The sequence below is a fragment of the Rhinoderma darwinii genome, chromosome 7 (assembly GCF_050947455.1).
Source record: "Rhinoderma darwinii isolate aRhiDar2 chromosome 7, aRhiDar2.hap1, whole genome shotgun sequence".
NCBI classification, from domain to species: domain Eukaryota; kingdom Metazoa; phylum Chordata; class Amphibia; order Anura; family Rhinodermatidae; genus Rhinoderma; species Rhinoderma darwinii.
The window spans coordinates 68,637,452-68,651,975 of record NC_134693.1 but is presented as its reverse complement, the minus strand read 5'-3'; the positions used below and the strand labels follow the sequence as shown (position 1 = coordinate 68,651,975).

General features: G+C 44.9%; 1 protein-coding gene across 2 annotated transcripts in view; it reads left to right on the top strand.

Annotated features, from left to right (window-relative positions):
* The window catches only part of MYH9 (myosin heavy chain 9), a 152,180-nt gene that overhangs the window by 39,669 nt on the left and 97,987 nt on the right, over positions 1 to 14,524 (top strand). For both annotated transcript variants that reach the window (XM_075833510.1, XM_075833511.1), the window contains exons 2-3: positions 10,628 to 10,977; positions 11,202 to 11,358. In XM_075833510.1, coding sequence (XP_075689625.1) covers positions 10,648 to 10,977; positions 11,202 to 11,358 — 487 coding nt within the window. In that variant the 5' untranslated portion in view covers positions 10,628 to 10,647. The remainder of the gene's footprint in view (positions 1 to 10,627; positions 10,978 to 11,201; positions 11,359 to 14,524) is intronic.

The following is a 14,524-nucleotide window of genomic DNA, read 5'->3' as shown; positions in this document are numbered from 1 at the left end:
CTTGGTCAAGCCATCAAACATTATAGACTCGATGTTCTGTCCGATACGGATTTAAGTTTTGGACGGAAAGTCCTCCAATCCATAGTCCCGCCCTGAGCATTATAATTTGGTATTGCTCCTGTGGTGCGGTCATGAGGGATGTACTGGAAAATAGGAATTAGACCTACCGGTAATTGTATTTCCAGGAATCCATCATGACAGCACCCTTACATTCCCTCCCTTATTGAAATTCTGATTTGTGCAATTAACATGTCAGTTATTATCCCTAGAAATAAAATAGGGTTGCATCCACCCTGGTGTAGTAATTGAAAAACACTGGCAAGTGGGTGGTGGGAGGGGCCTTTTAACCTGTCTTCCTTTCCCTACAGAGGTCAATAGGGCAACCTCCTGTGGTGCTGTCATGATGGATTCCTGGAAATAAAATTACCGGTAGGTCTAATTCCTATTTTCTAGGGGTATAGTTAGCATTTGACCCCAGTTTGTTTTGGTTTTTTTGATGAATTTAGTGGCATTAGACCATGAAAAATAAAATCTACTGAAAAAACATAGAAATGTTTAATACAATGAATAAAGGAGAACCCAAAAATTAGTAAATTTCTCCTGATTACGGCAATATGTGGTAAACTGCTGTTTGGACCCACGGCAGGACTCCGAAGGGAAGGAGCAATATTTGGCTTTTGGAGCTCAAATTTAGCTGGAATAGTTTTTGGGTGTCATGTCGCATTTGCAAAGCCCCTGAGGTAGCAAAATAGTGGAAACCCCTCAAGTGACCCCATTTGGGAAACTACACACCCTAAGGAATTTATCTAAGTGTATAGTGAGCATTTAGAACCCACAGATGTTTTGCAGAATTTATTAGAATTCGGCAGTGAAAATGAATATCAATGTTTTATTTTTCCACAAAAATGTCGCATTTTTTTTTTCATTTTCACAAAGGAGAAAATGCACTCCAACATTTGTAATGCAAATTCTCCCAAATACGGCAATACCCCACAAGGTCCTAAATGTTTTATTAGGAATTATTTAACCCTTTTCAGGACTGATCCATCTTTTGCTTTTTCATTTTAGTTTTTTTTCCCTTCCTGCTTTCCAAGAGCCATAACTTTTTTTTACCTTTTCCGTCAGTGGTGTGAGGGCTTATTTCTTGCGGGATGATTTGTAGTTTCTAGTGAGACCGTTTAATGGGGCGTGGCTTAGGCATGACGGTGTGAGGACGTGTGTCTGTAGCTCCGGACTCACCCAGCCGAAAATCGCCCGACAGGGCTTACTCACAGGTCCCCCGACTCAGAATGACCAGGGGGAAACACCACCTGAACCTCCCAGACGCCTCAGGCACTACTTCAATCGGCCGGTTTCTCCAGTCCACCCTGGACGGCACTCCGCAACGGTCCTCTTAGTCTCCTCCTGCAGGCCGCACCCAGACCCCGTCGCCTTGTGGGCACACCCCGCCTTCCCCTTCTGGCCGGCTACAGACCGGCGGCTGCTCCCGAGCCGCTGGAGGGGAGATGTCGTCCACAGAGAGGTCAGTGGGGGATGGAATTCCCAGGGCCAACCCCACCGGCCCCCGGCAGAGGCCATTCCCCCTATCCAGCCCCAGCAGAGGCCATTCCCCCTATCCAGCCCCAGCCAGCACCCGGACGCGGGGTAACTAACGCAGCGCCACCGTGCAGGGTGCATGAGGTGCCATTTTTTTTTTTACCGCCCGTGCAGCGGCAGGCGATAACACAAGACAGCCAGCAGTCAGGGAATACCGGACATTTTCAGGGGGACCCCCACCCCACCAGTACACATAGGGGATCATCACATAGGCTTGTCCCCCGATCCCCCTGCTCTCAATGGAACGGACCCTGGCAGAATTCTGGGAGATGGTCAAGGTGCTGCCCACAAAAACCGACTTGGATCTCCGCCTCACCCAGTTGGAGGAGAAACCCGACAGGGCCATTGGTGCGGTCACACAAGATGTGCGAGCTCTGGCCACACGGGTGGAAACAGTGCGCCAGCATGCCGTATCTTCCCTGGACATATTGGTCCTCTCTCAGTCCTTGGCTACGGAACTACCGGGATCTCTCCCTACATTTGGATGATGTCTAGAATAGGGGGAGGCGTAATAATTTGAAACTGAGCGGTTTGTCGGAGTCTGTACCCCCAGATGGACTTAATGATGCTGTGACACACATTTTTAACAAACTTCTGGAGCGTCCGTGGGATATGCCCATAGACATGGACAGAGTTCAGACTGGCGGGCCCCCGGAATAGAGATGGCAACTGACCCAGAGATGTTATATGTAGAGTGCATTTCTACAAGGAGAAAGAGGAGATTGCCCAGAGAGCCTGGGAGAAGGGGGCTGTTCCTTTCAACAGTAGACACATTATAGTCCTGCCAGATGTCTCAAGACTGATACTCTCCATGCACAGAACTGTCCGTCCGTTACTGGAAGCGACAAAGGCAACAGGCGCAACCTACAGGTGGGGACACCCCTTCCATATCATCCTTCGCAGGGAATGTCATTTGCGGTCCGCTCCCCGGATGACCTAGAGGAGGCCTTCCGGTTCTTGGAGATCCCACCGGTGCGGTTATCAGACTGGACTGACCCTCCGGCACCATTCGCTCCCAGAGGAGGCCCGTATCCAGATTGTGTCATTTTCCGACTCAACCTGGAGCGGAGCCGTCCGAACTCCGACCCCCAGAACGTCGATCTCCGCGCCGAGACCGTTGGTTTGGGCAAGTGGACCCCCATCCTCCAGGACGACGTTCACCGCGGAGGGATTGAATGATTTTGGCACTCCTATGTGGACATTTACTTGTACTTCACACCTCTTCTTCAATAGGGCGGTGAAGAACGCGTTGCTGGTATTGCTCTACGGCCATCGATATTGCTGTGGGCCTGGGGGGAGGGATGGTCTTTACCGGTTGGGGGATGTTTCAATTGTCTCACCTGTTCTGGTAATTGTTGATTTGGGGAGTCCGGGGCTGCGATGCAATTTAATTTAATTGAGATATCTAGTTGACTATTGAATTGCTGAAACACTGTTTTTGCACCTCTGTCTTTCCTCGTTCCCTATTAGGGTTCCGTGCAGCGGTGTCGTGTTCGCAGGCCTTCTACGGGCGACATAGCTCACGTTGAGTAGTGGAGAGATATTGTACTCGGACTTTAGAGAACTCGTGTTTTCTGGCTCCTTTATTGCTGCTCCTGTGTAGGAGCCCTTTCTTCTTTTCTTTCTCTTTCCCCTCTGCCTATCCCCTAAATCCGCTACCATGTCTGACATAACCGTTGTCTCCCTGAATACGCAGGGTCTCAATGTTCCAGAAGAGGTCCTCCATTCTCCGTCTTCTGTGGAAAAGAAAAGCACACGTGGCCTTCCTGCAGGAAACCCACTTTCGGGCGGACTGCATCCCGAAGCTCACAGACTCTAACTATCCTGATGGGTATCATAGTGTATCCCCTGACTCCAAGACTAAGGGAGTCTCCATCCTGATCTCACGTTCCCTCCATTGGGAACACGTGGAGTCCTGCACAGATGGAGCGGGCCGGTACCTTTTTGTGACGGGTAAGTTTGATAACGCACTGTACACACTGGCCTCATACTATCTCCCTAACACTGGTCAAGTGGCCTTCTTGGACAGAGTTTTAAGGGTGCTGGATGGCTTTATGGAAGGCACCCTAATACTGGGGGGGATTTAAATGTCACATTGGACACCTCGCGAGGGCACTCCTCTCTACCCAGGGCAGCTCAGTCGTATACGACGATTGCTGCATGAGCACCAACTTGTAGACGCGTGGCAGGTTATGCATCCCCTCAACCAAAGACTACACGTTTTATTCGGCGCCACACATTTCCTACTCTAGGTTGGATTACTTTTTCCTTCTTCACACACATCTATCTAGCCTTACAACGTCCTCAATAGATGACAACGATATCTGACCATGCCCTTATTACTCTCACTTTAGCTCGCCCAACGGCCCACCCTCGTTCTTGGCAGTGGCGACTGAACGAATCGCTCCTACAAGACCTGACGGTCGTCTCCAATATTCGCAGGGAACTGGTGGAGTACTTCGACACAAACAACATGCCGGGGATGGACTCTTTTTGTATTTGGGAGGCGCACAAATGTGTGGTGCGCGGTTCCTTTATACGAATTGGAGCCAAACTTAGGAACGGACGGCTCACCTCCGGGACTTACTGACCCGAATACATAGACTGGAACAGTCCCATAAGGTCTCTCAGGATTGGGTGTTGGGGGCAGAACTAGGGCAGTTGAGGGAGCAGGTACGTTCACTTTGTCTTGCAAAGGCGAAGGCCACCTTAGTTAAATGTAGACGGCACTTTTATGAATTTAGTAACAAACCCAGCAGGACCCTGGCCGGTGCTCTTCGGAAAACCCGCTCACGTACCTATGTTCCACACGTCCTAGGCTCACATAATGAACGACTGCAGCTCCCACAAGACATTTTGGAGGACTTCCGTGCTTATTACCACTCTCTATAACCTCCCGAAGGCATCCTACTCTCTGGATGGCAGCAGTCAGCTGGAGAGGATCGAGCAGTATCTTCGGTCCTCAGGGATGAAATTTCTCACCAGAAGTTATTGCGGCCTTGGAGGCCCCCATTTCCCCAGAGGAGTTGGGCACTGAAGGACAAACCCACGGGGAAGGCGCCGGGCCCGGACGGCTTGTCCCTGCCATACTACAAGACCTACTCAGACGTGCTTACGCCCCACTTCCTCCGGGCCTTTAATTCACTCACTGACGGGGGCTCCAGCCCTGGAGACACGTTGAGGGCACACATTACGGTCATACCCAAGGAGGGGAAGGAGCCATCCCCATGCCAGTTATCATCCTATTTCTCTACTGGATGTAGTTCTGAAACTATTTGAAGATTCTGGCATATCGGTTGACTCCGCTCCTACACAATGTGATACACACCGACCAAGTGGGTTTTATGCCCTTGCGGGAAGCACGAGAACACCACACAGGCGATTAATTTAATTACCAGGCGGCAGTTTCGTCCCTCCCCACTTGTTTTTTGTCGACAGACGCAGAGAAGGCCTTAGACAGGGTCAGCTGGGACTTTGTTAGTAACTTTGCGACATCTAGGTATGGGGACTCATATGATGTCCTGGATTTCGGGTCTCTACTCCTCCCCATCGGCCCAGGTTAAGGTCAACGGGCACTTATCTTTTACGATCACTAATGGTACACGGCATTGCTGCCCCCTATCTCCACTGATTTTCATTTTATGCCTGGAACACTTGTTGTGCCATATCCGCTCCAACCCGGATATTACAAGCTTGGACTTGGGAGGCAGGCCCCATAAGGTTGCCGCCTACACGGACAATTTACTCTTGTTGCTCACAGCTAATGAGCTTCCTTAACGTTGTGAAAATAAATCATTTTTTTTAAATAGAAAGCATTACTGTCACCTACATAACAGCGCCGATCTCCTTATATAGGAGACAGGGCACTTATAATGTGGTGACAGAGCCTCTTTAAATACCCGGGAGTCCGACTTCCCAGTGATCTATCTCGCCTTTCATGCGGTGAACTTTCCCTCACTTCAGCGTATAAAGGCTGACCTGGATTCTTGGACGTCGGGCACCTTTACCTGGTTTGGTAGGTGCGCGATTTTTAAAATGAACATTTTACCGCGGATTCTGTATCTTTTTCAGGCCTTACCGATGCATATCCCACGCCCGTTCTTTCAATCCCTCATGTCCCTTGTGCACAAATTCATCTGGGCAGGGAAACCGGCGCGTATTGCCCGATCCCTGCTTTTTCGCGTAAAGGGGGAGGGGGGGCATTGGTTTTCCAGACTTTGTCTCCTACCATCACGCCTCCCACTTGACACGAATTTTAGACTGGCTCCGACTTGGCGGGATTAAACAATGGGTATCTATGGAACAGGCTTTTATGACCGTCCCTATGCAGGCACTACATTGGTTGGGTAGACATACTCCCCTGTTAGCACGGACACACCCGACAATCGGTCCCACTCTTGCAATTGCGGCACGGGTTTTCCCTCAGGCGGAGTTCTCGCCGTTCCCCTTCCCGATGTTCCCGATTTTGGGCAATCCTGCTTTTCCATCGGGACTGGACACTGGCCCCTTCCAGCTTTGGTTGAGGGCAGGTAAGGGACGGGCTGTACACTTTTTGCAGGATGGGAGGTGGATGTCTAGCGCTCAACTAGTCTTTGTCGGACCCGGTCCCTTTCTCGGCGTGGCAGGTTACCCAGTTGCGACACTTCCTGGCGTCATTAGAACATCCAGCGGCGCAACCACGAGATTGCTCCCCGTTTGAACTCCTGTGTACGGGCACGATTCGACACTCGTTGTCCAGACTTTATACTCTCTTGATTTCGCCTTCCAATCTGCCCCCACCTTCTTACCTGCTTAGCTGGGAGAGGGACTTGGGCGTGACATTTACCCCTGAACAAAAGGAATGCCTGTTCACCATAAATCCTCTATGGCCAGCAGATTTCTGGAGGCAGGGTTCAAGATTCTGTCCCGTTGTTATAGGGTGCCTTCCAGATTGCATGCAATGATGCCGGCGACCTCCCCATTATGCTGGAGATGTGGTGAAAATGTGGGTACAATCATGCACATTTTTTGGGACTGTCAACTCCTGGCTGACTTCTGGTCTGAGGTGTGGCGCATTTCCTTGAAATTTACAGATTTCCCCCGCTCACGATCCCCGGGCCTTTTCCTGCTCCATCTGTGTGAGGTCCCTCGGTCTACGTATAGACGCTCGGTGGTTCGCCATTTGGTGAACGCGGCTAGGGCGTGTGTTCCTGCACTGTGGAGACAATCCTGTCCCGCGTCAGTGGGCATGTGGTTCTGTAAGATTCAGGAGATCATGAGAATGGAGGACCTCACGGCATCAATAAAAGGGTCCCATGCCTCCTTCCTCAGAACATGGCGTGACTGGATCCGATTTCAATCCACTGCGGAATACAAGGCCATCATGGCCTCTTGCCTTCACATCTAGATCCAGTGTCAGGTCAGCTCCCTCCCTTTCCTCTCCTTTCTACTGTCCCTGCTTTTCTTTCTTTCTCATGTTGGCTCCTGGATTATTATGCACGGCTGCCGGTTCAGGGTGCATATCGGAAATTCTTTCATACTTTATTTGAGCGATGTATTAATTTCTTGTGATCTCATGCACTAATGTAATGCTGATTGTCGACCTGTGGCATGTTGACTATATTGCACTGGCATTTTCCAATTGTGTTGTGTTTACTTTGTGTTACAAAATGAAAATAAAAATTTATAAAAAAAAATAAAATTAAGTACCATTTAATGTACTGGGAAACTGAAAATAAAATTATTTGCAGGCTGAAATTGGAAAAAGCTCTGATTCCTCCATTGTTTTTTTGTGCAAAGGCTTATTTTTTACGGGACGAGCTGTAGTTTTTATTGGTCGGCCTTTTTTGTTTTTTGGTACATTCAACTTTTTGATCACTTATTATTTGTATTTTTTTTTTTCTAGTTTTGTCATTCACCGTGCAAGTTTAAATAATGGTACGGTGTAATAGTTCGGACTTTTACGGCTGCAGCGATCCCAATTTTTATCTTGCATTACTTTTTTTGTTTTTGGACTTCAAATGTATTATATATATTTTTCACTAAACTTTATTCACACTTTTTTTATTTTTTTATACACCTTTTATAAGTCCCGTCTCCCCCCCCCCCCCCCCCCCCTTAGGGGACTTGAACAATACACTGCAATACTAATGTATTGCAGTGTAATGTCATTTTTACAGGTTCCTGTAACAGTGCGATCGCTGTTCCTGTCCGTTAGTCCCAGGTGTCAGTTGTAATACACAGCTGACACCTGCAGCATATGGAGCAGGCTCAGCGCTGAGCCCACTCCATATAACCCCCACACCCCCCCCCCCCTGCACCATGACATGCTATTAAGTTGTGGTGCGCGAGGGGGTTAATGTGCAAGGTGAAAATTTGCAATTCTCCACTGATATGCCATTTTAATGCACGATATGTGGTGCCACTGAAGACAAATACATCCTACAATATTGAGCGGATTCTCCCAGGAATAAAATGTCATATGTGGACGTAAGCTGGTGTTTGGGCACGCTGTAGTGCTCAGAAGAAAGGGAGTGCCATTTGGCTTTTGGAGTGCAGATTTTGCTTGTAATTCTATTTGGGGTTTTGCTGGTGTTCCACTTTATAATTGGGACTGCCTTTAAACTGATCCTGGCCAAGAGGACTCCCAGGGCACAGCGCTACTATGAGCACTAAACCCGTGGAAGTGCTTGACTTTACTGCCTGAATTCCCAGCCGGGGTGCCGCTACTAGAGGGAGTCTCAATGGAGGGGGGGGGGTGTCTGGCGCCGCCTGGCATCACTATCTACAGGTGGAGGGGGTATCTGGCGGTGCTATCTTTAAGGGGGATGTGGCGCTATCTACATTGGACACTACTGGGTACTGTGGCACGCTCTAAGTGGGCACTGGTGTTATCACGGGGTTTGGACAAAAAAAAGACAAATCTAAATCCTTTTTTTTTTTTTTTTTTTTTAAGCCGTAAAAAACTGATGACAGGCGGACTGGAAATGGATGAAAATTTGGAGACACACTGATGCAAAACAGCCGCGAAAAACTGTTCCGTTTTTAATGGCCGCTTTATTTTTCTCTCCCCCCCCCCACTGTCTTATGCATGTAGCCTAAAGCCATATGAAATGGTTCTAAAGGCCTACATGTCCTTAAAGGTGTATTCTGTTTGTAACAAGTTATGTATACACTGAGGTTCCCATGTTAAACGGTTTTCCCCAGAAGCAACACCATATGAAAGGTGGAGTTAAATGGAGCGACATGCGAGCATGTGCACTAGCCCTCCATTCACACCGATCTAACAGTTATCGCCTATCCAGTAGATGGGTGATGGCGTGTTACGACCCGTATACCCCTTTACGTTTTGGGGGGTAACAGTTTATATTCTAGATAGGTGATATGGGATATATATATATATATATATATATATATATATATATATATAATTTTTTTTTTTTTTTAATTCTCCTCTGCTATATTAATACCATTTAATTTAATGTGGGACTGCACAAATTGCAGGATGGATGGCTATCTGCCCTTGGCTTCTACGTATAAATGTTCTTAGTATGATGAGTTATACGATTTCCAATGTAGACTTTCTCTATTTGTCATGTCTGCAGACATTCAATAGGAACCTTGATTGTTTGCTTTCAGTGGGGGTGATCTGACCATACTTATGTGATGATCACACAGGTTTTCTGTAATCAGTCCTTCACCTATGGACCCCTTCACACAGTACGGAAATGCTGGGAATTTGCCATGCTAATTCGTGCATGGAAAATCTTCAGTAGATATACAGTAGCAGCCACGTGGAAGAGACTTAAGAACAAAATGTCATCCACGTACTGCGGAACACTTTCTGCATTAAAATATGAGTTTGCGGTGGATTTTCAAATCTGCCGCATTCTCATTCTTTAACCGGTGTTCACAGGGGATTTCAACCTTTTTTAATATAGAATGGGTAAAAATACGTGTGGATTCCCAGCGCAACACATGCAGATCTTGCTGCGGTAAAAATCAGCAACAGCCTGCCATGTGTGTATATAAATTGTATGAGGCGAAGTTCACACTACCGTAAAGTCTCTTACGTCAGAAGAAGAGATGTCCAGAAATCCAAAAAGAAAGCAGAGCTTCCATTTGAATTATCATGGATTTCAATGGTAATTATTTTGTTTCATTTGGATTCAGTCTGCCTTCTAGGTTTCAGGTTTTTTTGCACAAGCAAAAGTCCTGCAGACTGCACTTTTGCTTTCATGGGAAAAAAAGGAAACCTAGTGAACGGAGGCAAACTGAATCCAACAAACAAAAAATTACCATTGAAATCAGTGGTAATTCAAACGGAAGCCATGCATTCAGTTTTGATTTTCGGTCCTCTTTCTCCGACTGAAGAGACTTAAACGGGAGACAACAGTGTGAACAAGGCCTAACTTTTCATTATACAAAGAATAAAATGTGTGAGACCGGGATGCCCCTTTTAACCGAACGGTGAGCTGCTGGTGCTTGTCGGACACAAAAACGTGTCAATCTCTCCTCACGCTGGTATGGTAGGACCTTTTCTGTTTTCAGTAGATCGGTTATAAAACAGACCCATGATATCCATCATAGATCCTGTTTAAAATGGAGCGCATGATGCCAGTGTGAATAGAGCCTTACACATGATGGAACTTTGGAGTTCTCCAAAGCAATAGCTGCAGTTTGCAGTGATTTTCCACTTAGAGTGGGGTCCCTCTTTCTGATGTTGGGATGTGTCAACCCTTTAGGCCCTATGCACACTAACGTATTTTTGCAGCACAATTCATTTCAATGGGCCCATGCACACGACGGTGGTTTCCACGGTGCGTCCATGGATCAGGAGCCTGGACCGTAAAAAGAACGGACAAGTCTTTTATTACGGCCGTGTTTTGCGGTCCAGGCTCATAGAAATTAATGCACGACCCGCGGGTGGCACTCCGTGGCCGTCCGACCCGAAAATCACGGCCGTACACATGGCTACGAGGCCTTAATGTGTGTGGAAGTCTTGTGTAAATTTTTTATTTAATGTGTTTTTTTGGTTTTTTTTTTTATACAGGCCTTCTATATTGAAAGATCATGGCACAAAAAGATGCAGACAAATACCTGTATGTGGATCGCAATCTTAACAATCCTTTAGCTCAGGCAGACTGGGCTGCAAAAAAGCAAGTATGGGTACCCTCAGAAAAACATGGCTTTGAAGCAGCAAGTCTGAAGGAGGAGGTGGGGGATGAGGTGATTGTTGAGCTAGCAGAGAATGGCAAAAAAGTAAAGGTCAACAAAGATGACGTGCAAAAGATGAACCCACCTAAATTCGCCAAAGTTGAAGATATGGCTGAGCTGACCTGCCTAAATGAAGCATCTGTCCTGCACAATCTGAAAGAGCGATACTACTCTGGCTTAATATATGTGAGTAAATTTGGTTTTACACCTAGAATATAAGTAAAATGTTTTTACTGAACTAAATACCCCACCAAACTAAAAGCTTTTAATAAAAAAAAAAAAGTGACGTCTATCTTACCATTAGTCTCATTGATCAGTTACGTCTTATTTTATCATGTCTGCTTTTAGAATTATGACACCTTTACTGCTCCGTTTGTATTGTGTATTAGTTACATTTTTACTATTTGCAGACCTACTCTGGTTTGTTTTGTGTGGTAATAAACCCATACAAGAACTTCCCAATTTACTCTGAAGAAATTGTCGATATGTACAAAGGAAAGAAGAGACATGAAATGCCTCCACATATATATGCCATCACTGACACTGCCTATCGCAGCATGATGCAAGGTATCGTATGTTATAAAAATTCCATTGTTTTAGAGGATAAAGTTGTAGGTTTAAGCGCTTTTTCCTAGCATAGCTGACAGACCACTGCCACTACCAAGGTGCTAATTTTTTTTATTGCAAAAAAACTCCCCCACACAACCCCCGTTAACCATTTTATTTAAAAAAAAAAAAAGTAGATAGCAGTAGTCCTCCGAATCTATGACTTAGTCCAATAGGTGCAGCGGAACCTGCCAAACAAAAAAAAAAATTACTATGAAAAATACTTATACTGGCCTACAGCAGTCTTGTCTTCGCCATAAACAAGCGTACACTGCTGCCGGTTTTCAACAAAATGGCAGACTTTCCTCCTACAAGCCGGCCTCTATGCTGGCTGGTGTGAACTGCACATGCTCTGGGAGTCAGAATGGCAGAAGCATAGGAAATGGGGTCGGGAGCCGACCCTATGCCCTTCAGCTGCCATATTGCATCTGTGTCGTGAAGACACACAGATGCAATGGAAAATGGCAGCCCTTTAAAGTGTAAATAAAAATTGTGAAAAATATTTAACCTCAACGCCGAAGGACAGATATATCCGTCCTCTGCAGCTGCTAGTTCGCGCCTGAGGACGGATGTATCCGTCCTGTGGCACGGGTACTTCCAGTGTACACACGCGATCAGCGGCAGGAGCATGGCTGTTATACACAGCCTGGCTCCTGCTGCAACTGCTGGACTCGAAGCGCGCTCAGATTCCAGCAGTTTAACCCATTAAATGCCGCTGTCAATAGCGACATCTAATGTGTTTGACAGAGGGAGGGAGCTACCTCCATCACCCCATAGGCGCCCACGCAAAAATCGCGGGGCGCCATCTGATTTCCATGGCCGCCGTGGGCCTAGCAAAGGCCCCCAGGTCTGCCTTCAGCAAATGCCTGTTAGGCCATGCCGGAGGCATGGCCTAATTGCCTGTCAGTTTTACACTGACAGGCAATAATGCTTTGGTATACTAAGTATACCAAATAATTATATATGCGATCAGCAGATCGCATAGTGAAATCCCCTGGTGGGACTAAAAAAAAAAAAAATTTAAAGCAGTAAAGTTTGTGGAAAAAAAAATAAGTTAGTCATAATCAAACAGCTACTTTTTTTTTTTTGGCCCAAAAAGTGGTTTTATTTAGTAAGTGTCAAAACAAATCATACATACACATACATGGTATCCCCGCGATTGTAATGACTTGAACAATAAAATGAACATTAAACAATGACCAACATTAACAATTAAACTGCCGGATGAACGGCGTCCAAAAAAAAACGAAAATGGCAAAATTCTCTCCTCCCATTTCCGCCCCCCCCCCCCATAAAAAATAAAATAAGTTAATCTAGAAGTCCTATGTACCCCAAAATAATACTAATAAAAACTACACCTTGGCCCGCAAAAATCAAGCCCAGCTACGGCCACATTGACAGGAAAATTAAAAAAATTACGGCTCTTGAAATGCGGCGATGCAAAAACAAGTAAATTTTTTTCTAAAAGGGTTTTTATTGTGCAAACGTAGGAAAATATATAAAACCTTTACATATTTGATATCCCATTAATCATGTCGACCCATAGAATTAAGTTAACATGTTATTTACGTTGCATAGTAAACTGCGTAAATCAATGCTGGAATAGCTGTTTACTTTGAATTCTCTCCTAAAATAAAGTTAATAAAAGTTAATCGACATATTATAAGCATCTAAAAATGGTACAATTACAAAATAACTCATCCCGCAAAAAACAAGCCCTTATACAGCTATGTGGACAGAATAAAAAAAATTTACGACTCTTGGAATGCGACCGTGAATAAACAAAAAATAATCCTTGGTCATTAAAGAGCAAAATGGCCTGGTCATTAAATTCACATAAAATTGACCGTAAACTCTGAATTAAAGGAAAGGTGTCATACATTTTTGTTTTTTCTTCCGCCTTGATGTCCATGGATTTTGTTGTACCCAGAACTTATTTTTTTTGCTACAGGGCTCCAACCAGTTACCTTTTTTGAGAACTTCTGGCCTTGCCTCTCCTGGGAACTGACTGAAACTGAACACTTCTCAGCATCCAGACCTTGACTGATTTTTCCAAAATAATAGATTTTGAAGCAAAGCTCTTCATTTAGTGTTTGAATTTGTTCAATAACCATCACTAAATACATAAATACCTATACCAACCCAGGCCAAACAATCCATATAATCCACGTATGTAATACATAAACACAATACCTAAAGACCTATATGTAGATACTACCATGTAAATACTAAAATAACATAATAGCACACCATTGGTACCATACAAAAGAAAAAAATTGAAAAACCCACTTTCCCTCCTTACAAACTGCTTTATTATTAACAAACAAAATAAAGTAAAGTTAAACGTTTGGTATCGCCGTGTCCGTAACTACCCTAACTATAAACTTATTACAGAATTTAACCTGCACGGTGGACGTCATAAAAAAAAAAAATAAACCATGCAAAAATTGCTGTTTTCTTTGAATCCAGCCTTAAAAAAAAAAAAGTGATCAAAAAGTTGCATCTACTCCAAAATGGTACCGATTAAAAACTACAAGTCGTCCCGCAAAAAAAAGCCCTCCTAAAATTATATCGGCGAAAAAATAAAAACGTTACGGCTCTTCAAATATGGAGACACAAAAACAAATATTGGAAAAAGTTTTCACTGTGTAAAAGTAGTAAAACATTCAAAAACTATACAAATTTGGTATAGTTTCAATCGCAACAACCCACTATATAAAGTTGTTGATACCACACGGTAAACGGCGTAAATTTAGGATGCAAAGAAAGTGGCGAAATTGCTGTTTTTTTCTATTCCCCCCCCCCCCCAAAAAAATTTTTTTATAAAAGTTAATCAATAAATTCTATGTACCCCAAAATGGTGCTATTAAAAATTACAACTTGTCCCGCAAAAAACAAGACCTTATACAGCCATGTTGATGCAAAAATAAAAAGGTTCTAGCTCTTAGAATGAGACGATGGAAAAACTTAAAAAATGGCTTGGTCATTAAAGAGGCTCTGTCACCACATTATAAGTGCCCTATCTCCTACATAAGGAGATGGGTGCTGTAATGTAGGTGACAGTAATGCTTTATATTTAAAAAAACAATCTTTTTTCACAAAGTTAGGAGCGATTTAAGTTTATGCT